The following is a 25190-nucleotide window of genomic DNA, read 5'->3' on the forward strand; positions in this document are numbered from 1 at the left end:
TGTCTATAAGATCATGCAAATTCCCGCAGCCATTAAAAGACTTTGACAAGAGAATTTGCGTAATCCCATACTTTGAACAACACTCAATTCAGCTCTGCTCACATTATATGTTTGTCATCTTAAAACAGCTTTACCCTAATATGATAGAGCACGCTTTGCAGCATGAAACCAGATAAACCTGGACTTACTAAAAGTGGCCACCAATCTTACTGAAAGGAGCAGAGCAGATAAGTTAAATGAGTTCTACGTTGATGAACACAAAGATGATTAGATAGAACAGACACAGACGGACATAATTAGAGCGAATGTGTTTAAGCTTGATTTTAATCTTCTTAAACACATTACCAACCTTAGTATGACAACAGATTTATCATATAACAGCCACTGCCATTTTTCTTACCTACTAATACCAATGTAGTTATATTAGAGGCTGCATATGGGGCCATGATACTTTTCTAGGCATGACAGAAAAGTGTCTGAAGTCATTTACTGAAACTGTCATGTACCAAAAGCAGATATCAGATTATGTAGCAAACTTAGAAGCTGTGAACTGATTCATGGATGAACAAAGATTTTATAAGGCAGCCTAGATTTAGATGTTGGGCTGCACGGTGGTGCAGTGGGTAGTGCTGTTGCCTCACACCAAGAAGGTTCCTGGTCTGAGTCCCCGGTCAGGCAGGTGCACTTCTGTGTGGAGTTTGCATGTTCTCTCTGTGCATGTGTGGGTTCTCCGGCTTCCTCCCACAGTCCAAAAACATGCTCTTCAGGTTAATTGGTCACTCTAGATTGCTTTTAAGTGTGTGTGTAAATGGTTGTCTGTCTCTCTGTGTTAGCCCTGTGATAGGTTGGCGACCTGTCCAGGGTGTACCCTACCTTCTGCCCGAAGTCAGCTGGGTTTGGCTCCAGCCCCCCGTGACCCCGAATAGGTTAAGCGGTCAAGATAATGGATGGATGGACATTTAACAACCTAAGCTTGTTAATGTAAAGTACACTACCAGTCAAAAGTTTGGAAACACCTTCTCATTCAATGTTTGTATTTAGTGTAATGATTGTAAACACTGTAGATTAATACTGAAGACATCCAAACTATGAAAGAACATATATGGAATTATTGAATTTTTAAAAAAAAGTGTTAAACAAAGCAGAATCTGTTTAATATTTTAGATTCTGTAAAGTAGCCCCCTTTTTCCTTCATGACAGCTTTGCACACTCTTGGTATTCTCTCAGTCTGCTTCATGAAGTGGTCTCCTGGAATGGTTTCTAATGAACATGAGCCTTGTCAAGAGTTCATTTGTAGAATGACTTGCCTTCTTAATGTGTTTGAGACCATCAGTTGTGTTGATCAGAGGTAGGGTTAGTACACAATGGATAACCCTATTTGACTACTGTTGTAATCCAGATTATGGTAAAACCAGATTATTTCATAGTTTTGATGTCTTCAGTATTAATCTACAATGTTGAAGATAATTACAATAACTAAAAACCATTGGATGAGAAGGTGTGTCCAAACTTTGGACTGGTAGTGTGATAAAGAAAAGTATTGTCTTAAGATATTAAGACATTATAAGTGGTTGAGGATCCTGATACAGCTGATACTTGCTTCAAACAAGACCACTTGTGACTTCCTCATGTGTTTCTTCCCCATGAAGCTTATGTTTTGTTGAATAGTATATGTGTATTTGCTTGTGTCTTCCTTTCTGCAGATTGGGCACAGTGGGAATGGCGTTTCCTTCCTTTTGCTTGTGTTTTGCCAATTAGCATTATTTATTTCTGCAGCTTCGGGGAGTTGAGCATTATGCACTGGTAGAATGAAAAAGAGGCATTTCTAACCAACTAGACGCAATCATCAATTACCATCATCACATTATGAACACACAGAAATACATGTAGAGGGGAAATGATCACTGATTACTTACGTTTTTTTTTCTTTAACTGTGGCAACAATGTGATACCTAAAATTTCCCTTTTACTTTTCTAACACATTAATCCCTGAAAACACCTTTATCTCATTGTTTCCCTCTCCCAGTGTCACTCTTAATCCCTGGACATTTTTCCAAAGTCACCTTATCACAGAGGCATTGGAGCAACTGCCAATCACCTGACCAGATAGTGTCTGGCTACACCGCTTAGTTTGGTGTCAGACAGACGGGAGTGTGACCGAGTGCACACACACTCACACACACATACATAAACACACACACACACACACACACACACACACACAGCATAGTCTCAGTGTGGCTTACTGTTGCAACTAGACTCCAGTGAAAGCAATTAAGTACAGTGTATGTTCAAATGCTACGGGATGCTGTGGTGCAGAGAGGAGTGGGTTTGGTGTGTTAGAGACATAACAACAGTGGAGAAGGGTAGGTGGTGGGAGGAGCTGAGATAGGCAAGTAACAAAGCAAACAGTGGAGGGGACCTGTTTGCACTGTAATAAGAGCAATGAATAAATAATGGCAACAGTTGAGGGAAAGCATTTGGATTGAACGTATGCATGTATTCATTAAGTACATGTTTGTTTGGTCATACTCCTATATGCAGATTTTATATCAGTGGGCTGAGCAAATGTTTGTGAATGTAATTACACAGCATTATAAAGGCCCTTTCTACTCAGGGTGTGATATAATTCTAGACCTGCCAGACTTTCTTTCTAACAAGCAATTATCCCCTTATTTGCAAATTCTTCTAATGTGATGCTTACTCTTTGTGTGTGTGAGTGTGTTTGAGTTGTAGTCTATATTTTAAGGACAAATTCAAAAATAAACACAAGTTGACTGGTGGTGGCTTCCCTAATTGAAGAAAAAAAATGTTTCCCCCAGTGTGTGCATCTCTGCTTGGACTCTGTATGCATGCAAGAACACACTGCCACACACACACACTGCCACACACACACCAAAATGCAAACAGGGCTGTGGCTAGCCACCAGAGATGCTTCTGCAAGCTCAATTAGGCTGAAAATTGAGTGGTTCAGCAGTGCAGCCAACAGAAGGATGGGGAATGGATCGGGTTGGGTTGATTAAGTCAGGAGCAAGGTCCCCGCCCAAATGTAGACACTAATTGCTCCATGTGCTGGAACATGCATATGCACCTGTGTGCTGAGAAACACATCAGACACCCTGACGTGGAAAGGGAAAGTGCTTGCCGTTAAGTTGGAGGATGTTTCTGGAAGACAGGCTTCCTCCTCTGAATCCACCCGTGACCTCTCGAGGTGTGATGATGTGAGAAGGAGCTGGCATTGCGTCTGCTGCTCTCCTCTTGCCGGGGTCTACGGGGCACCCTGTGGAGGAATGATAGAGTTTTTAATACAGTTTATAAAAGTCATTCAAAAACAAAAATACACATTTTAAACAGGCTGAAGGTCGTCTTTCACAAGATGCCTCTATTTTTATCACTGTCACGTCACTTCTGCACATCACGCAACCAGCTCCACTTACAGGTACTTTAGGAAATAACTGCTGATATATGCTGTCTTTGGTCCAGCCTGTAGAAAGATCTACTAGAAGAGTTAAGTGCACCTGTCAACAACCTTTAAATGAAGTCTGAGTAATACCTTTTTGGATCAGCTCATAACCCCTCAAATTTCAACCTGCCCTCTTTCACTCTGCTACAGTTCCCTCTCTGTCCAACCATGTTTCAAGTTCTAATATTTCTGCTCTTCACTCATTTTTAGTTCCACAATATTGTTTAATTATATTAAATAGTTGCATGTTTTAATCATTGACTGTATATGAATATGGATGATGTTTCTTCATCTCTTTCCACTGTAAAAAATGAAGCAAATATACTGCAGCAAAGTGCACTGGCATAATGCACTTGCAATGTTTTTTGAAGCCAAGGCATGCATGTGCAGAAGCGAGCTGGCAGGTGGAGCCGTGGGATTGATGTCACACCCCTTCAGTCAGCAAAACCTTCAAATTTCACCAATAAACATAAAACAGATCCTTCAGGTCAGTGGAGTCAACAGCAGGATAGATTCTTAAGGTGGTTTGAATCATAGACTGTATAAATAATGGATTATCCGTGACGTCACCCATTCTGTTTTGAGGCCAATCTGCAGCGGTTGCCAACAGCTACCACTTGTCCCACTTGCCAATCAAGTCAGCTGTGCCTCTCATTGGAAGACTCATAATCTCAATATCATTGAAATTGCCGCTTTATGAAAAAATTCACCCCCCGTACAGTGTGTGCCGATCAAGAAATGAGCTATCCAGACTACATTCGTCTTTAGAAACAAGCTGTGAACATGTTTATTTCTGCTGTAAAGATCGGCTTCTTTGAATTGGTGTGTATGTGGTTTCCAGTACTTCCGTAGCCAGCCTCAAGTGGATCCTCGCTCCAGTTTTTAGCACTCCCGCATTGGACTCATATTTTTGACTGGAGGTAGCCGCTTGGTTTGAATCAGATGCTCATGGTCATGGAAAGCTTAATGACGCTGAAGTACGCTACAGGATCACGCATTTGTCAACAGAGCTGTAAATCATGATGTCATATCCACTCTTTATGGCCTCAAACACTCAAAGAAACTTCTCCAAAAATGGACACTTAACATAAATCTGCATGATACAAACTAACTGTCATGACATAAAGAAAGTTTGAGAAAAATGTATTCGGCTTGTGTTTTATTTTTCTAGTTTGGCCCATGTCTCATCTGTTACAATGGAGGAGGCAGGGCTTTATGACCTATTGTGCAGGCACAGTCACAGAGGGAGCAAATGTGATATAAATCTTCTTATTACCCGGCTTTCTTACTGATCTTCCAGAAGGGTAAGAAGCTTGCTTCTGATTGGTCAAAACCCCTTGACAACAGTTATGAACTTTCACTAACATGAGCACCACCAGAGAGAAACTGATCACACGTCATGTCAAATCAATCCACAGAAAAGAGTTCAGACACATTTAGCTTCTGCTTGTTGACACCATAGACCGTAAGGTGAGGGGAAACCGTTAGCTTACATTAGCATCATATTGGTAAACAATGTGGCTAAAGCGTTAGCTTCGTTTAGCAAGCTAAATCAGCAGGCTACGGACATTTTCATCTTGGATCCTGTCCATCAGTCTGATGAAGGAGTGGAGCAGGTGAGAGAAACTTTAGGTTAGTGATCTCTCCAAAGAAAGTTAAACCATGAGCAGTGGTGATGATAGCAGCAGGGTTCAAAGTTGTGACATTAGTTTCTTTTTAAAGGTGTGTGAACCACAGAGCTCAGAGAAGAAGGAGAGCTGAATGAGGACAGTTTCATGTTCAATCCACCGCAACAGGCAGAGAAGAATCCATCACCATGGAACGATCACTGACGAGGAATCACTGGGACTATTTTTAAAAACTGTAAACAGAAATCATTTAAATCAATTAAATCATCTTTAATCAATGATTTTAACAGTGTTTGTATTTTAAGTCAGTAGCTGGGTAATAAGAGGGATAATGTGTGGTTAGCAGGTTGTTATGGGAAAAAGAACCCCGACAGGGTGAGACAAGACGAAAAGAGGAGGGGTCTTAAACCCCCTGACTTATACAGTCTTTGGTTTTCAATTTTAAGTTTTGAACGACTGTTGCTAAAGCTGCTGTTTTGTATTTGTTTCTGCAGATTAAAACATCAACACTGAATGGGGGTTTAATATAATATTTAGTAGAACCTATCCAGTGTTTATACTTCAGGACATTTGAATAAATGTGTAAAACTTGTATTATTCAAGGATGCCTCACAACACCAGGGAATGGGTCTTTTGATGAAGACCGGCCTGTCGGCTCACTCTGATGAATTTCCACCTGATTAATGTACATTGTGCCTTTTCAAATAAAGACATGTAATAGTTTTAGGTGCTTAGCTTTTTGACAATAGTGTCCTATTTATTACAAAGAAGAATAAATATTGAGAGAGGCTCCACATCTGACTAAAACACAATTTCCTTTGTGATAAATGGGAATAAAAGAGAATTGGTTAACAAGGCGAATAATAAGCCAGTGACCAGGGGAGCGTTCAGAGAGGAATAAAACCCTTGTTTCATCTTCAGTTTCAGGATCATAATAAGAGACGCTTACAAACTCTGCAGGTTTTGTGTTGATTCACTGTATTTAAAGACTCATTCTGTGCACCTCCAGCAGAGGCTGGTGACATGGGTGTTTGCCACTACTTGAACTCACATGCCAGACAAAGATCCAAAGCCTGATCTGGCCTGTTTCCTAAAGAAACAACAGCTTTTTGGCCAAAGATCTCTTTGAAGTCACATGAGAAACAATACATTTTCAGTGTAGACAGCGCCAAAGTGGACAGTTTCCAGGTTAAACCCTGGATTAGGAAACTTGAGGCACGATCAATACATGAGTACGAGCCTGCAGTGGTTAATTAGTGGTCTGAAATTGCCAGAGAAGTCTGGACACAGAAAGCCTGCCACGCTCTGAGTGTTACGCTGATTGATGGTAAGTGTTGGCTTCTGCCCGGTTTGGCTGTGTGCTTGGCTTCAGGGATTCAGAGGGACAATTAAACATTAAGATACATAAATATCTGCTGCAAACGGTCACAAACATATGCAGAGCGGGAGACTGACCACATCATTACAGAGCTTTGGATATTCAGATTGTTCTGCACATAATAAGTTTAGTCGGTACAAAAGCTTTATGTCATTGTTAAGATGGCTGAGCTGACAGTTTGGGGTTATTCTGCAAAGCCTGCCGCTTTACAACCAGACTGCCTTCTGTTTTCAGGCTTATTTGTCTCCCCTTCTGTTCCTAAATGGCAAAATCATCATTTTCCCTCTCTTTTTAAAGGCAAGTGGATAAGTAAACACTCCAGGGTGTGCTTGTACACAGACAGTGAATGATGGTCGATATTAGGTTTGCTTCGAACATTAATTCTCCCTGCGCCGAGCCCCTATGGATAGTAGCTCTGGGAGAAAGTTGCTTATTCTTTTGAACAACGCTTCATACACAGAAAGCCCAGCAATGGAAGTGTGACAGATAATTGCTCACAGGGTCAACACAGCCTACAGCCTACAGACATGTACCATCTCCACAGAAGCACTTGCTAAGAGAATACTTGTAGATCCATTGCACATCCTTTACTCTGAGTATGAACTTTTACCGTCTGGAAGACGGTACAGAGTCCCCAAGTGTAAATTGAATCATTTTAAAAACTCCTTTGTGCCGATCTGCATCAGAGTTTTAAATAGTAAATAGCCTGATGTAGCTCTAGTGAAAGTTCAGACAGGAAGACTATAAAAGCAATCACAGCAGTTGTTTAACTCTCCTCTTCCTTTGTTCAATAGCTCACCTGCTTCCACGGAGCTGTCATTGGTTAATCAGCGGCGGCTGTCATCCAATAGCTCAGTGGCATGCCCTTATCGTCAGCCTATCAACTTTCTGCTGTCTCTTTAAATGTGTCTCTCTCTCCAGCTTGGTCCTTCTTGCATTGATGGTGCGCACCCCTCCTCCTCCCCATCTCCACCTGGTCCCTGCAAAGTCTTCAATTCCTAGGATTCATCAACCACCACCACCAGTGTCTGGACTATAGGGGGATTTCTTCTGCTGCCAAACTCACACATCCTGCGCTCACAAAATGAGTCCTCACGCCAAAGATTTCTGTCAAGTTTCATTATTCATTAAGTTGTTATAAATAACATTTAATCTTCAAACTGTGTCTCTCCTGATTGAACTATGGTTGAGACAGTGTTATGGTGTTCTCACTGTGTGCTGTATGAATGTGTATTATTTATTGTGTTTTTCTTATTTTTATTTATGTGTTCTTGTGTCATTGTGGGGATTTTTTTAAAGGGCAGATAACATGTGCAGCACTGATGTCAAAGACAAATTTCCCTACGGGGACAATAAAGGACATTGTATCAAATCCTATTGTATCGTATTGTATCGTATTGTATCGTATTGTATTGTATCGTATCGTATTGTATCGTATCGTATTTTATCGTATCGTATTGTATCGTATCGTATTGTATTGTATCGTATTGCATTGTATCATATCGTATCGTATTGTATCGTATTTTATCGTATCGTATTGTATCGTATCGTATTGTATCGTATTGTATCGTATTTTATCGTATCGTATTGTATCGTTTTGTATCGTATCGTACCGTATCGTATTGTATCGTATGTTATCGTATCGTATTGTATCGTATTTTATCGTATCGTATTGTATCGTATTTTATCGTATCGTATTGTATCGTATTTTATCGTATCGTATTGTATCGTATTGTATCGTATTTTATCGTATCGTATTGTATCGTATTGTATCGTATTTTATCGTATTTTATCGTATTGTATCGTATTTTATCGTATCGTATTGTATCGTATTGTATCGTATTTTATCGTATCGTATTGTATCGTATCGTATTGTATCGTATTGTATCGTATTGTATCGTATCGTATTGCATCGTATTTTATCATATCGTATTGTATCGTACCGTATTATATTGTATCGTATTTTATCGTATTGTATCGTATTTTATTGTTTCGTATTGTATCGTACCGTATTGTATCGTATTGCATCGTATTGTATCGTATTGTATCGTAATTTATTGTATCGTATTGTATCGTACCGTATTGTATCGTACCGTATCGTATTGTATCGTATTGTATCGTATTTTATCGTATCATATCGTATTGTATCGTATCGTATTGTATCATATCATATCGTATTGTATCGTATTTTATCGTATCGTATTGTATTGTATCATATCATATCGTATTGTATCGGATTTTAGCGTATCGTATTGTATCGTATCGTACCGTATCGCATGTTATCGTATCGTATTGTATCGTATTGTAGCGTATTTTATCGTATCGTATTGTATCGTATTGTATCATATTTTATCGTATCGTATTTTAACGTATCGTATTTTATCGTATCGTATTGTATCGTATTGTATCGTATCGTATTGTATCGTATTGTATTGTATTGTATCATATCGTATTGTATTGCATCGTATCATATTGTATCTTATCGTATCGTATTGTATAGTATCGTATCGTATTGTATTGTATCATATCGTATTGTATCGTATTGTATCGTATTGTATCATATCGTATCGTATTGTATCATATCATATCATATCGTATCGTATCGTATTGTATCATATCGTATTGTATCGTATTGTATCGTATTGTATCATATCGTATCGTATTGTATCATATCATATCATATCGTATCGTATCGTATTGTATCATATCGTATTGTATCGTATTGTATCGTATTGTATCATATCGTATCGTATTGTATCATATCATATCGTATTGTATCATATCATATCATATCGTATCGTATCGTATTGTATCGTATTGTATCATATCGTATCGTATTGTATCATATCATATCATATCGTATCGTATCGTATTGCATCGTATTGTATTTTATCGTATTGTATCGTATCATATCGTATCGTATCGTATCGTATCGCATCGTATCGTGTCGTGTCGTTTCGTATCGCATCGCATTGCATCGTATTGTATCGTATCATAAATACCACAGGTCAAAGGATTGTTTGGCTCCTTGGTTGTCTGTTACACCGAGGCCAGTGCTCACAATACACTTCAAAACAGTTGACTGAAGAAGAAATTAAAACTAAAGTTTACAGCTCTTAAAATTACAGTGTACTTTGACACAGTGCTTCCATTACTGCCACCGGTTACTAAGCTTTGGAACATCACAACATCCCCAACTGAAGTGCTTAATTGTAGTGTGAGAAGTTTCAGAGTTTTCTAAGAGGCTCTAGGATACCTCACTTGGGATGCTTTTATTTGAAAAATGGTGAGTGCAGCAATTTAGTGGCTTTACTGCCAAGAACTGACACCTCAGTGAGCTTGTGAGAGTCTGAGAAGGGGAGGCTAAAGTACCATCCAAATCTTTTAGAGGCAGAGTCCCTCATAAACAAACTGATAATGGGTGGCAGCTAAATGAGTAATGGGGGGGCTGATGTTGCCATGCAAACAGACACAGACAGCGCAGCTCTGCAGATTAATGGGAGAGGTGTGTGCCGTCCCAATGCATTCCTCATATCATCCATCACCCTTCCCTGGCCACACTTCTCAGGCGAATGTATTTGTTTGAGTAATATTTCCTAATTATTACCATGAAGACAATACTTCAGCTGTTACATAAACATCTCCAATCAATAAGAAAGCCATTGAGATCTCATTGCCAAAGTCTCATTATAGGCCTTTCAGCCAGCTTTCTTTGTGTGGAGAAATGCTCTGATGATGAATCTATCTCAACCAAACGGCTGCGAGGGGGAGATAAGATGAACCCCTGGTGCTACTGCCCAGAGTAAAAACAAATGATGAACCTGATGTTGACCCTCTGATTTAATCATTTCATCATTTTAATTAATCAGCTATCACTAGAGCCATCATTAGCATCACCAGATAATAGGCACAGTAGTGCTAATCCAGGTTGACGTGTATGTCTTGCTCTGTGTAACACTATCCATCCCTAACTGCACTGGCATGTTGTTAAGACACAGCTGATGATCCTCATCACTGAAATGAGAGCTGATACTCCGGGTTTGTGTTGCAGAGAGAAAGCCACTGCTGATGCGTGTTGTCTGTGTGGAGAAGAGTAATTGTGAACAAAGTGCCAGGGGGCTGAACTCTATCACATTTATTGACTACCTCTCTCTGTTGCATGACAATAACACTACTCGGCACTGCCCCCACCTGCCCGCCTTCTTTGCTCTGCTGGCAGTTCTTGAGGTTAAGGCCACAACAAACCACTGATTTACTGGCCCCAAGAACAAATGGGAGCAAGCACCTGGGGGTTTCAAAGCAGTCTGCAATATTCGATTTCTCCTGCCTCCCTGTTCCAGGCCACTGACCTTTCAGAATAAGCAGAATCCCCTCACCTCAGGGCTCAAAGCAAGGTTGATAAAGTCGGGCCTTAATGCCTCAACAGCTAGACCTTTTTAATGAGCGAGGCATACTGTCCCTCTCTAAAGGCTGATTTATACTTCTGCGTTGAATCAACGGCGTACCCTACGCCGGGGGTCCGCGTAGCTCCCGTACCTACGCCGAGGCCTCGGCACGTAGCTGACGTGCACCTCCTCCAAAATGTAACTCCCCGTAGAGCCGACGCGGACCGCAAGCTCTGTGATTGGTCCGCTCGGCGGCTTTGTCTTTCCCGCATTTACAACACTTCCGGGATCCCGGACATCGGCCGCACATCGTCCGTGTATTTCATCTCCTCCTCTCTATTCTTCATGTAATCATGTCTATATGATAAACAGCAACATGTATCAGCTGTAGATTAACATAACACGCTCTGAATCTCTGTGGAAAAGGAAACAGAGATCGTAGCGGGACCGGAAGCAGGCGGCCGGCTATCAGAGAGACCGCACTGCCCTCAGGCGAATTGCTGCGCGACACGGACACACCGACGCACAAGTATGTGGGGCTCATGTCTGCGTCAGCCCCTGCTGCGTAGCGGAGACGCAGAAGTATAAATCAGCCTTAAATGTGTTCTGGTCTGAGGTATTTGGAACGTTGACTATTGTAACTGGGGTAAGACTGGTCCCTAATGCTTGTACTGTTTTGTTTGGTGTGTCTCCTCCTCTATCTAATCTTTCATGTTAGCCTATATGACTTTGTGGGCCAGATGGTTGAAACTGTTGAAATGGAAGTCCTCTGAATTAAGAGTGTGCTTTATTTTCTCAAGCTTGTAAAGATTAGGCTGACCCTAAGTGGCAAAGCTCATATCTTTTTTTTTTTTTTTTTTTTTTCCTCTTGTCTGCATATATATTTCTGGTTTGTATCATGTTTGTCACAAACTGTCAAATATTCATGCAATTTATTCTTGCAGCAAAAGAAAAGAAAGAAATCCTTTTTCTTCTGTGCTTGTGACTGTGTGCATGTGACCATCACCATCCCTCTTAGAACTCTGGCCTATCTTTTATTGGCAGCTAATATCATGTTCTGTAAAAGAGGGCGTGCACACCTAGGTGGACTAAAAATATATATATAAGAGAAAGTAAAAGAAAGATTCCATAAGGATATACAAAGGGACAGGGAGAGAGAAGGAGAGAGAGACCTAACACACTTAGATGGAGAGGGACCATCTCACCATGATGCCAAAAAAAAAATCCGTGGGGTGATTCTAATGATTAAGCAACCCTTAGTGTCCACAATCATTACTGAAGCTTGGGTCGCAGAGGGTTGCCGCCGTGCTGTGCTTATTTGTGTAACAAGACCACCACTGGTGCAGATGAAACCACTTGGGTCAGACCAGCCGAGCGGTACGGCCCGGCACCCGGGCCGCGAGAGCAGTCAGACCGAAGGACCCAACCCGCCGCGGGAGACCCAGGCCAGGGGACAAGCCAAGGACCCAGACCGGAAGCAAGCAGGTACCGCCGGAGCACCCAGGGCGACCCCCAGGTCACCCAGTAGGAGGAAAGGGGGGCGAGGGGGGAGAGATCCCGCAGCCCCCCCAAGGGACACCCCCACAACACCGCCCCCACAGCCCCCCAAGACGGAGCCAAAGGAGCCACTAGGGCCGAGGGGGCCCGGCACCAGGAGCAGACAGCCAGGCAGACGGGCAGGACCAGGACCAGAGCCCGCCAACCGGCGCGCCGGAGCGGGGGGAGGGCGGAGGTGGCAGGGCCAATCCCCCCTGCCCCCCCCAGACGGCCCGACCACTCCCCCCCGCCACGCCCCCCCACCCACGCCCTGCGACTGATGGACCAGGCCGCGGGGGCATGGAGGGACACCCCAATGGCTGCCGTAGTAACACCCCCCCAGCTGCGCACCACCCCACCCCCCCAAGAGGACCGCGAGGGAACCTCGGGAAACCCGTCCCTGAGGGCAGCCGCGGACCAGGCCCCCACAGGGGAGGGGGCAGCAGGGGGACGGAGGGTGACAGGGACACCAGCCACCCACCCAGCCCCGATGGACCCCCAACGAGTAGGGCCGAGCCAAACACTAAGGCCCCGCCAAACCTGATCTGTGTGTGTGAGATATGATTTGAATTTTGTTTTGTTTGTTTTTTTGTTGTATGTATGTTTGCTAGTGAGGTGGATTAAAATAGGGGGGGCAGGAAGGGAGGCGGGAGAGAGGGGGGAGAGCCGCAGTGCACTACTGCATCACAATCCGCCCCCCCCCCCGTGTATAAAACCCGCCCCCCCGACCCTATATCTTTACCTATATCAGTATCTAGTGAGGTGCATTAAAATAGGGGGGGGGGGCTTTAAAACAATCTGGGATCCTTTCTTATCTTATGTAGATAGCTCAGCTTGCTGTATGTCTTCAGATTGAGCATCACCATGGTATGTCTTAGTATGTTTAGATTATTGCTTTCATTGGTTTATTTTTAATATACTTGCCTTTTGTCTTGTGTTCTCCATTTCTGAAGTTCTATTTAGTTAATCTGGAGGCAGTATGTGTCGGGGGGGGGTTAATTGTTGTTTTGTATTTAGTATGTCGTCTGTGTTTTTCTTTGTTCCAAAAAAAAAGGAAAATGTACGAACCTCTAATTTTGGATGTGATCATTTTTTTATGTGAAAATCAATAAACAAAGTTAAAAAAAAAAAATCATAGAAATGAGCGAGACATGCTGTATGTGTTCCCTCAGGGAGGTCACCGAACAAACTAATTGTTTGGTAAATTTCACTCATATTTTGTTCCAGCAGTGGCAGCTTTAAGGCAGGATTCTCTTTACTCTCCTCTGCTGCGGCAGTCAGTCTCTCCAGAGTCTCTTATCAGGCTGCTGCAGATGAAGAGCACTGTGAGGTTTGGAGAAGGTTCTAATCTGTCTTCTCAAAGCCATAGCAGAAACATGTGTTCTGTTGAGTGTGAGAGAGCGTGCATGTGTGTGGACAGACTACTCGAGACAGCAAGAGAAAGTGAGAGTTATTTCAAAATGATACAAACAGTGAAGTCAGCAAAACTATTTATATCCACGGGTTTGCCTTTTTTTGCCCCTTGATGAGTCTATTAATCGGTTGGCAGCTATGACAATAATGATTTGTGTTACTTATTAAAGACATAATGTTTACGATCCCAATCTCTGCAGAGCCTCATACAGGATTTCCACCAGATCCATGTCCGTTCAGCCTCCAATCCGCTGTGGTCCGGCTCCGTGCTCTCTCGTCCGTCAACACCCACCGGTTGTGTTTTCAGAACACAGCATGGAGCAGGACCTCCAGACAGCTGGAGTCATGTGACCGAGGTTTTCCCACAGTAATCACTGAATCAAGGATTCTCCTCCTCCTCTCCTCATCCATGTTGTCTTTCTGGTCCTCTGACAACCTCTGACCTGTTGACTCCAGGCCTGGCTCCGCTCATCATGACTTTGGTTTGTTGTTGTAGTTAAGTGAAATACGATCTGGTGATAACACAGAGTGTTTTATTCTGAAAATGAACCGGATGTTTTCATTTTGTTTTGGTGAAACCTGACTTCCTGTCCCGCTCCATCTGCTCTGTTGAGATTGATGCGTCGTGCTCCGGCATCCGGCACAATTAGAAGTCCTGCGTAAGCGCCGCACGAGTGTCTGCTTGTTGCAGCAGCTCTCTCTTCATTGTTCTTTTTTCATATCTGATTAGTTCTCTTTGTATTTGGAGCCTGTCAGGACTTTTAATGACTCATTTGTTGGCCATAGACACCAAACTGTCTACGTTTGCAGTAGTGTTTTTACTCTTTTTGTTCCTGTGTGTGTCCTGAGATCCTGCGTGTAACCATGGTAACATTGTTTACATACGAGCTCAGCTGTTAGCAGCCCGTAGCATGTCGATGCTAAACGATGCTAGGCTCGATGTTCCCTGCGAGCTGAGGAGAAGGAGGCAAGGACGACGTGCTGGTACTGAGGTGCAAGCTAAAGAAGACGACATGGACCTGTCCTTCCACCCACCGTTATGGGGAATGTAAGATCTATCTACGATAAGGTGGATGAGCTAACCCAGCACCAGAGGGAATACTGGCAGAGTAGCATCATGCTAACAGAGCTAACACCGGACACGAACGCCACATTGGAAGGACTTCACCTGCTGTGGGTGGACAGGATACAGGAGAGCAAGACTGAACTAACTGGTGAAGAAGGCCAGCTCAGTCCTGGACCCTGTGGAGGTGGTGGCTGACAGGAGGATTATGGCCAAGCTGTCGTCTCTGATGGACATATTTTTTTATATATATATATTCTTGTTGAAATTCTTGTACTGTACTCTTTTTTGTTTGCTGCTGTAACTCCATGAATTTCCCCGTTGTGGGACGAATAAAGGAGGATCTTATCTTATCTTATCTGATATGTTGCATTCCGATCTGCCGGATCAGAGACGCAGCCGGATCACAACGGAGCGGATCCAGTGCTCCGTCCAAGTCAACACATTGACTAGAATAGAAACCTATCAGATCCAGTGCTGTGACAGATCAGAGATGGACCGGGTATGGATCTTGTGGAAGTCCTGTGTTAGTCTATGTCAAAGGTTCTGATGACTCATAGGAACTCAATGTAAAATGTCACAGCGCCTGAAAAAGAACCCACGGCTGTTCAAGAGGGAGCAAAGCCACGTTGTCAGTATTCATGTTTGTGATTTTATCGAGTCACCACACTTTGAGCACTACAGCATGTCAGGAAAGCCACGAACACACCTAAATCCTAAACATATATTCTACTTCAATCCATGCTTGGTTCTGACTGCGCATTAATCAGCGTCTGATGGGGACACTGGCTGATGATGATGACTCCACAGAGAACAAACACCAAACTCTGCAGCTCCCCCATCTTTATGCAACATTTAACATTGAACATGTTGTAGGGCCATGTTTTGTTTTTCTGCCATAAAGTTTCTGCTGTTAGAAAGATGCTTCACATCATCTGCTTGTAGTTCTTATCATTGCATAGGTCTGATTCACTTTCTGAATCTCTGTTCGGTGTTAAAACTGAGCAATAAATAAAACATGTACAAATATCCAAAATCAAATTTTCAAATAAATGTGATGTTGGTCTATGCCTGCTGCATGCACTCGCTGGCACTGTTGTTGTACCCTTTTTGATAGGACAGCCTACGGTGACCCTGAAGGCCAATAGTAATAAATATTTCAAAAGCACAAAAAAATAAAAAAATCACTGCACAAAAATACATTTCATACATCACAAAATAAATTTCAAGAAAACAGAAAGGGTAGGACCATGGTACTTGTTTGTGATTGGCTAAACCCAAGTCTGTCCGGCATCAATCATTTATCATTTCATTTTTACACTGGATACATAGCAGAGCCAGCGCAAAATCACAAGTGTCTACCAGGATGGAAGAACAGCTTGAGTTGAGCGCAATACCTCAATCAATCAATCAATCAATCAATCAATCAATCAATCAATCAATCAATCAATCAATCACTCACTCACTCACTCACTCACTCAATCAATCAATCAATCAATCATTCAATCAATCAATCAATCAATCAATCAATCAATCAATTAATCAATTAATCAATTAATCAATTAATCAATCAATCAATCAATCTTTATTTGTATAGCGCCAAATCACAACAAACATTATCGCAGGAAGCTTTTACAAACATAGGAGGTCTACCCACTCTATGTCAAATTATGAACAGAGACCCAACACCAAGACAGGATAAGACTCAGTCTGACCCCACCTTAATCCACCATGAGCATTGCACCTCACAGTATTTAGCTAGTTACAGTGGAGAGGACAAACTTCCTTTAACAGGCAGAAACCTCAAGCAGAACCAGACTCATGTTAGACAGCCATCATGCCTCGACCGAGTTGGGTCTGGAAAGACAGATAGAGGGGAGTAAGAGAGAGAGGTGATAGTGATGAGATGAGTTGTAGAAGCTGCTGGAGTCCAGCACGTCCGTATCAGCTGGAGTCCAGATCGTCTGCAGCATGAGGACGTCTACGGCAGCTCAGAGGAACCTCAACATCCAAACAGTTGTCCAGGTCCCAGCAGAGCAGATCTGATGATAATGTAACAGCTCTACTGTTTGTTAAATGTGTTCAGTGCAGATGTTAATAATTCCTACAGTGTTGACAGTCAGGGAAGGAGGGAGGGGCGGAGGTGTGAGAGCATGAGAGAGGAGAGGCAGCGCAGGAAAAGTTATTCCTTCATTTAAAGATTCTTGTTTGCTTTGTTGGTTGGCGTGATCACGACCGACAGTGACCGGTTAATAAAGCTCTTGTGTTCACGAACCGACTCTTCCATCCTGATTGACACAGCACAGAGCTGGAGCTGACATATAGAGGAATGCACAGCTCATTAAAATTTGAGCATAACAGAAGGGTTAAAGCTTTCTCTTCAGGTCTTGAATGACCAGGGGGACCAGGGAGTTATCTGGCTTCCCCGACTCGAGTCGGGGAAGCCAGATAACTTTTTATGACCTTCAGCTGCAGAGAGACGTGAAGCCACGTCTGTCTCAGAGAAGGAGATGAAGCTGCACCTTCGACCTCCTGAACTGTTTTACAGATCTGTATCACAATGTCTGAGCTGGGCGTGAAGCTGTCTGACCTTCCTGACAGAACTTCAGCCTGGTGTCCAAAAACAGCAGCTCACCAGAGCTACCTTGGAGCACTACAGGTGTTACAACAGAATGCAATCAGCTTCCAAAGACTGAACTCTTGTGCAGCTTTCAGCGGGTCAAACAGCCTCGCTTCGATGTTTCTTTTCTCTTGCCTTCCTCTTTATTTACTGCTCAGCTCATGTGGATGTAACAGATGAAATCGATAGAGCAGTGCAGATTTTCACTGCATTCGCCAGCCGATCAGTTTCGTGGGACGAGCATCACCTCCTCCAAAATGTAACTACGCGTAGAGCCGACGCGGACCGCAAGCTCTGTGATTGGTCCGCTCGACGGCTTTGTCTTTCCTGCATTCACAGCACTTCCGGGATCCCGGACATCGGCCGCACATCGACCGTGTATTTCATCTCCTCCTCTCTATTCTTCATGTAATCATGTCTGTATGATAAACAGCAACATGTATCAGCTGTAGATTAACAGAACACGCTCTGAATCTCTGTGGAAAAGGAAACAGAGATCGCAGCGGGACCGGAAGCAGGCGACCGGGTATCAGAGAGACCGCACTGCCCTCAGGCTTATCGGAGGAGAATTGCTGCACGACACGGACACACCCACGCACAAGTATGTGGGGCTCATGTCCGCGTCAGCCCCTGCTGCGTAGGGGAGATGCAGAAGTATAAATCAGCCTTAAGAGAGAGAGGTGATAGTGATGAGACGAGTTGTAGAAGCCGCTGGAGTCCAGCACGTCCGTATCAGCTGGAGTCCAGATCGTCTGCAGCATGAGGACGTCTACGGCAGCTCAGAGGAACCTCAACATCCAAACAGTGGTCCAGGTCCCAGCAGAGCAGATCTGATGATAATGTAACAGCTCTACTGTTTGTTAAATGTGTTCAGTGCAGATGTTAATAATTCCTACAGTGTTGACAGTGAGGGAAGGAGGGAGGGGCAGAGGTGTGAGAGCATGAGAAAGGAGAGGCAGCGCAGGAAAAGTTATTCCTTCATTTAAAGATTCTTGTTTGCTTTGTTGGTTGGCGTGATCACGACCGACAGTGACCGGTTAATAAAGCTCTTGTGTTCACGAACCGACTCTTCCATCCTGATTGACACAGCACAGAGCTGGAGCTGACATATGGAGGAATGCACAGCTCATTAAAATTTGAGCATAACAGAAGGGTTAAAGCTTTCTCTTCAGGTCTTGAATGACCAGGGGGACCAGGGAGTTATCTGGCTTCCCCGGCTCGAGTCAGGGAAGCCAGATAACTTTTTATGACCTTCAGCTGCAGAGAGACGTGAAGCCACGTCTGTCTCAGAGAAGGAGATGAAGCTGCACCTTCGACCTCCTGAACTGTTTTACAGATCTGTATCACAATGTCTGAGCTGGGCGTGAAGCTGTCTGACCTTCCTGACAGAACTTCAGCCTGGTGTCCAAAAACAGCAGCTCACCAGAGCTACCTTGGAGCATTACAGGTGTTACAACAGAATGCAATCAGCTTCCAAAGACTGAACTCTTGTGCAGCTTTCAGCGGGTCAAACAGCCTCGCTTCGATGTCTCTTTTCTCTTGCCTTCCTCTTTATTTACTGCTCAGCTCATGTGGATGTAACAGATGAAATCGATAGAGCAGTGTAGATTTTCACTGCATTCGCCAGCCGATCAGTTTCGTGGGACGAGCAGGCATTCGTCACGGTTTTATACTCCCCTCATCTGCTGCTGCAGCTCTCTGCGTGGGAGTGCTGTTTCCTTCCTCATCACCTCACATGGCAGCAAAACTAAAAACCTCTGTGTTCTCGACACACATTTACAGCTCTCAATTACTCTGATTAAGCCCCCTGCTTTAGTCCTTTACGAAGAAAATTAATAAAAGCAGCTGCACAGATTGATTAAAAGAGCCTGACAGCATATACAGCCCGGCCATTTATTGAATTACTTGTCAATCCCACCTCGAGGTGATTAAAGAAGATATCTTTTTGTGTTTCGCTCTTTTTCATCTTGCAAATGCAGTCTGCCACTCACATTCAGCAGGACAGCGTTACTCTGAGGAGCTCCTGACAGGGAGAGTGGAGAGCAACATTAACGATATGCCGGAGAGAGAGAGAGAGAGAGAGAGAGAGAGAGAGAGAGGAAAGAGAGAAAACCGAGGCATAGTGTGTTGTCAAGGTTGCACTGCTTGTGAAACATAATGGCATAGGGAGACACATCATGACTACATAATTATATAACCTAACACGCAGCATACTGTGTGTTTTATAAGCATTATGTGACTGATACAGTTTATTAAACGTCAAACTGGAGGGGTTTATTAACTTGAAGTCCTTCTGTTGCAGAGAAAGTAGGTTACAAATATTCAAAGCAGCCTACATTAGATCAGCAGGAGTCAGAGGAAGATTTAAGGCGTTTTTCCATCGAGGGAACTTTACCCTGGAAAGACGTGCGCTTCGACCGGTGGACCCAGGGTCTACATTTAGTTCAGGGGTAGATAATCTCCCCCCTAAAAAGCCCCTACTAGGGGGGTAGTACTTTCAAAGGTCCTGGGACTTTCTCGGGGCAGGGCCTGCAATGCTGAACGTGTCTGATTGGTAGATTAACCGCAGTGTTTTTATTCCACCCTCCGTCCACAATAACATCACACACATCTGTGATTCTCTTGATTTCTCTTTCTTTCATTAGTTTTGATTTGTTCTATCTTTTTTGTATGTGTGTGTACTTTTCAGAAGAAGAAGCTGTGATTCTCTTGATTTAGCAGCTTGTAACAGTAGTCTTCTCTCAGCCCACCGTGAATGCGTCTCTCCCGGTGTTCCGGTTTTAAAAGTGACCCTGTAAACTGGAGACCTTCAGCTGAACGTGTCAGTGTTTGTGGAGTTTACACAGCTGTGGAAACACAGAGGGAGTTCCTGGGAATGCAAACTAGTTTAGTTTTTATTAAGATTTAAAAATATCCTCATCAGATATTTAATGATCGTCTAAAGACGTTTATGAGGGATGCATCCGGCTGAAAGTCTCCAGTTAACAGGGTCGCTGTTTAAACCAAAACACCGGCCGATCTCTGCGATCACGGCTTTTTGAGTTCAAAAGGATTTTAAAGCCGTGTTGAAACGTCTTTGCTACTCGTGCTTATCTCCTCTCACGTGTTGATTCAGTGAATCCATCTGTGATGAAATATAGCACCATCTAAAACAGACCAGCTGAGTCTCTTCATGCTAACAGGCTAACTGTTGTGTTGCTCATAGTGATACCTGCCTGTCCGTCTGCTTCTATGGTGTCATCTGTGATGAATGGCCTTCCTCTTTGTTTTACTGCCCTCTACTGGTCTGGTGGTGTAGTGCATTTACTTTTTTTTTCTCCATACGTCACTGGCCTGATTTGCACAATCTACCCTGTTGTTGTCTACTTCAGCCCGCAGACAACAATGGGGGCACAGGAACCTTTTAGTTCAGGGGAAAGTAGTTCTGGGGGCTAAAAGACCCTGCAACTCTTGGTTGAAATGCACCTTTAGAGCAAATCAAGAGCAAATTAAAAGGGAATTAGATTAGAATCTTATGACAAACAGGAAGAGGGTATATGACAAACCTGCCTGTTTCACACACATGAGGAAATGAAATGCCCTGGTCATTCAAGACTTTATTGATCTCATTAAAGAGTATTTTCATACAATAATGCTTTGCTTAATTAAATTAGCACATTAATTAAAATGACAAGAGCCTTTCAAAATACAAGTTTAGCCTCAGAGAAAGCGCTCTGCTTCTTTAACTAATCCTGTCACACTGCCAGAAACTCCCTCTCATTCTCACTGTCTGTGTCACGGAGCATTTTCAAGCAACCTTCCTTCACCTCTCAATTTGAAATCCAGAAGCTGTTCCTGCACAGTGTCAACACAGAAATACAGCCTGCCTTTCAGCACGGACTGTCTGCATTTTTGTGTCCATCCACCAAGGATTTAGGAGTCCTAGAATTTTTCCAATCCATAGAAAATCCATGTAATCCCTCTATTGAACTTCAAAACCACCAAAATGTCAGTTACAGGCTTCTGGCATGATGTCATTGATATACTCTACCTGTCCACCTCTCAAATCTGTCACCCTGCCTCATCACACACCCTGTCCACGCTCGGCTACACCAGACTGTCTGTACGTCTGCGTGAGCACATGCCTCTTTTGGAATGTGTGACAATTTGACGTGCACACGTGAATGCGCGCGTGTCTCTGCCTGCATGTCTCGCTGCATCAAATCTCTGTCAGAGTCTTAATACAGGAAATCCATCTGTCTGTGGGTGTGTTCCCCCTAAGGCATTAATGACCCAGCTTCACATCCTTTACCACCTACCAAATTAGAGCGCTGATTTATTATAGCTTAATGAAAGACGCAGAGAAAGAAAGAGAAACACAGAGAATACAGGAAGAAAACAAACAGCCAGATAGACAGCGAGGGAGAGAGTAATGAGATAGAATGGCAAGAGGTAAATAGATGAAAAGGAGAAAACAGGAAGACAGTGATAAACAGCAAAGCGAGAAGTGGGAATGTGAGGAAGGCAGCGACAGATGGAAGCAGAAACAAAGAAAAGTGCTTGCGAGTCCTTCTTCCACAAATTGATTCTGACTGTCTGCCAGGGCGCTTGATGGATATCTGGGCCTTGATTGGAATTTACATGCCAGACACAAACCTCTCCCTTCCATCTCAAGCACTACCAATAACCTAGTGTGCTCTCAACCTGCTTTGAGTGATAAGTGCTGGCATATTTAGCCTCAACAATGGCAACTGAGTTCCCGAGGCCTGTCGAGTGATGTATTGTCTATGAGAGAAAGCATCGTTTCAACAGTTGATAAATGGCAAGGAAGCTATCGTCAGCTGCCATCGCGCCGCAGGGGCACGCCAGACCCAAATTGGATGAGTGCAGTGGAAGAGGAAAGGTGCTCAGTTGCTAGACGGAGTGGAACTATCACATCAAGATATTTCATTTTGGCACAGTGTTTGCTTTGCATGCCTGCACACCTCCTGAAAAAAAAGGTAACTTTCAACAACAGCAGCTCAGCTCAGGGGATTCACTGTCATCTCCCAACTCTACACATCAATAAGGGTAAACAGACAACATTACTTCATAATCTGAGGCGCCAAATGGAATATGACCTGAATATGAGAAAAGTCTTGTACATTTTTCAGGAGTAGACAAGATTTAGGTGATAATGAAAACAGGATTTTCTCCTGACAGTCAAACAAACACAAGTTATTCTTCCCCTGGCTTATCCAACATTTATCGTCCCTTTTTTGGTGATGCAATTACTTTGCCATTCCCCACAGCTCTTATCCCAGGATTTTACACTAAACCATGTTCAATCCCAGCAAGCACTGGACCAGATTTAGTCTATTTGATTCTCAGGTTTCATCACAGGAGTGTGTACAAACTACAACTTCTACATAGAATACAGAATGTAATGCTCACTCTCCAGCTGCTGCATCAAAGTGGATCTTCACAAAAGTCTTGATATAAATGTTAATAAGTCATTTCACCATTATCAAAATCAGGGACAGCGTCTGACAGTACTTGCCTATGTTGCCCGTGCGTATGTGCAGATGGCCTCTGACGATGGTGTGAACCGTGACAGGGCTGATGGTGGACTGTTGGCCTAAATTTGCACTCGTCAGCAGGGGGTCCTCTCCCACATAATCGGTGGTCAGCACCTCCACCTCATGCAGGGCCTGCACTGCTGCTTTCCCCTGACGCAGGAGATACTGGTGGATGTAAAAGAGGGGCACGAGAAAAGGGAAAAGATGTGTTTTACACGCAAATATAAAAAACAAAAACAATAAGAGACGACACACGCGTGAGGAAATTAAAACAGATTTAAGCTTGGAATGGTTAGGACACTTCTAAAAGGTTGTAAATATCTTCTTTTGTTATTTATTTTTAAGTGCCTTAAAAATTTTAAGACACTAAACAAACAGATTTTTCACCAAGGCTGTTAAATCAGGTTTCTGGCTGATAAATAAATAGCAGGGCTGAAGAGATCAACACTGAACAAGCCCTCGTCTCTGGTTCTTTTTTTCCCTCAGACGTGAAATTAGAATGCTTGCATGGATTTCCTGAACACAGAGCACACAGGAAGAAACACTTCATAGTTTGGGTTTCTTATCAACATCAACTAATAAAGAAGCACTTTTTAAAAGCACGTCTGTTCTTTCCTTAATAAATGAGGTGAAGTAAAGTTTGTATAAATCATCAGAACATAAAAAGGATGAGTTGTACCTTGTCTGGTGCTGCCTATCACTTTAACATCTGTTCAGTGTTTTAAGGAAACGTATCACCCGGCTTTCTTACTGATCTTCCAGAAGGGTAAGATGCTTGATTCTGATTGGTTGACGATTATTAACTTTCACTAACATGATCAACATCAGAGACAAACTGATCACACGTCATGTCAAATCAATCCACGGAAAAGAGTTCAGACACATTTAGCTTCTGCTTGTTGACACCATAGACCGTAAGGTGAGGGGAAACCGTTAGCTGAGGTTAGCATTAAAACAAGCACGTCTTGTCAACCAAGTCAGGATTCTATTTTCCCTCACTACCTGCTAACCATTCATTATCCCTTAATTAATGATTGTATAGTTAATGAATTTTCTATTTGACATTCAGTTGTAAGTATTAGTTCTCTGCAGGACCTGGTTCACCCTTTAAAATGTCTTCAAAGCATCACATTGCAATGGAAAGAAACCTCAGTCCTCTACCTTGAGCTCGATGGCCGTCGAGCCGATGAGGAGCAGTGAGTTGCTGTCCCAGATGTCGATGTGCATGGTGTGGAGAGCCAGGTAGCGCAGGAACCAGCGCTTCTCTCCCGGCCTCAGGAAACCCTCATCAACTCTGAACTGCACCTGTAGGCCTGGAGAGTCTGAACAAGGAGAGAGGAGACTTCAATATGAAGGGCTGCAGAGAGTGTATACTGTTCAAAACCCTGAACTAAATATAAGAGGGATTACACTGTTAATCCTGGATACATGTGAACACCTTGAGCACTGAAACAAAGAGTAAACAAACAAAATGTGTCCTTTTCTATATTATTGGATGGCAATGTCTATAACACCATTAAAGGGGACATATCACGCTTTTTTCATCAACATATATTGGTCTAAGAGGTCCCCAAAACATGTCTTTAAAGTTTATGCTCAAAAAAACACTTTGAAATCAGATTTTGGTCTGCCTGAAAAACCCTCTTCTTCAGCCCTCCTCAGAACACTCTGTTTTCTCTCTGACCACGCCCCCTCAGGAAGTGGATGTGCCTCGGCTCTCCAGCACGTTGATCTAATGTTTACATGTTGGCTGAATATACACGGCTGCTCAGAGATCGCGTTACTTCAACCCTCTGAATCTGATCCAGAATCTGATCCTGACGGAGAGGCGCCTGCAGCAGGACCTTTCTGAAGGATTGGTCACAGATTTAGTGTTTCTTGTTGTTTTATTTATCAGTATGTCGACGTGTGTCTTGGTACACAGCTACGAACATGTAGCTATGTGGCTATGCTAACTAGCGCTAGCACTTATCCATGATAAATAAAAATCATCCACTAGATCTTCAAATCTGCAGACGTGGGGAGTAAAACCGACCTCTGCCAGAAAGGCAGCAGGACCTTTCTGAAGGATTGGTCACAGATTCTGTGTTTCTTGTTGTTTTGTTTTTCAGTATGTAGACGTGTGTCTTGGTACACAGCTACAGCTAGGACATGTAGCTATGTAGCT

At 43.2% G+C, this 25190-nt stretch overlaps 1 protein-coding gene across 2 annotated transcripts in view; it reads right to left on the bottom strand.

Annotated features, from left to right (window-relative positions):
• The window catches only part of nphp4 (nephronophthisis 4), a 343814-nt gene that overhangs the window by 55761 nt on the left and 262863 nt on the right, over positions 1-25190 (bottom strand). For both annotated transcript variants that reach the window (XM_034696561.1, XM_034696560.1), the window contains 3 exons: positions 24185-24345; positions 23005-23188; positions 3146-3280 (listed from right to left, as the gene is read on the bottom strand). In XM_034696561.1, the coding sequence (XP_034552452.1) occupies positions 3146-3280; positions 23005-23188; positions 24185-24345 (480 nt within the window). The remainder of the gene's footprint in view (positions 1-3145; positions 3281-23004; positions 23189-24184; positions 24346-25190) is intronic.

Source organism: Notolabrus celidotus, chromosome 11 (genome assembly GCF_009762535.1).
Source record: "Notolabrus celidotus isolate fNotCel1 chromosome 11, fNotCel1.pri, whole genome shotgun sequence".
In the NCBI taxonomy this organism is placed as follows: Eukaryota; Metazoa; Chordata; class Actinopteri; order Labriformes; family Labridae; genus Notolabrus; species Notolabrus celidotus.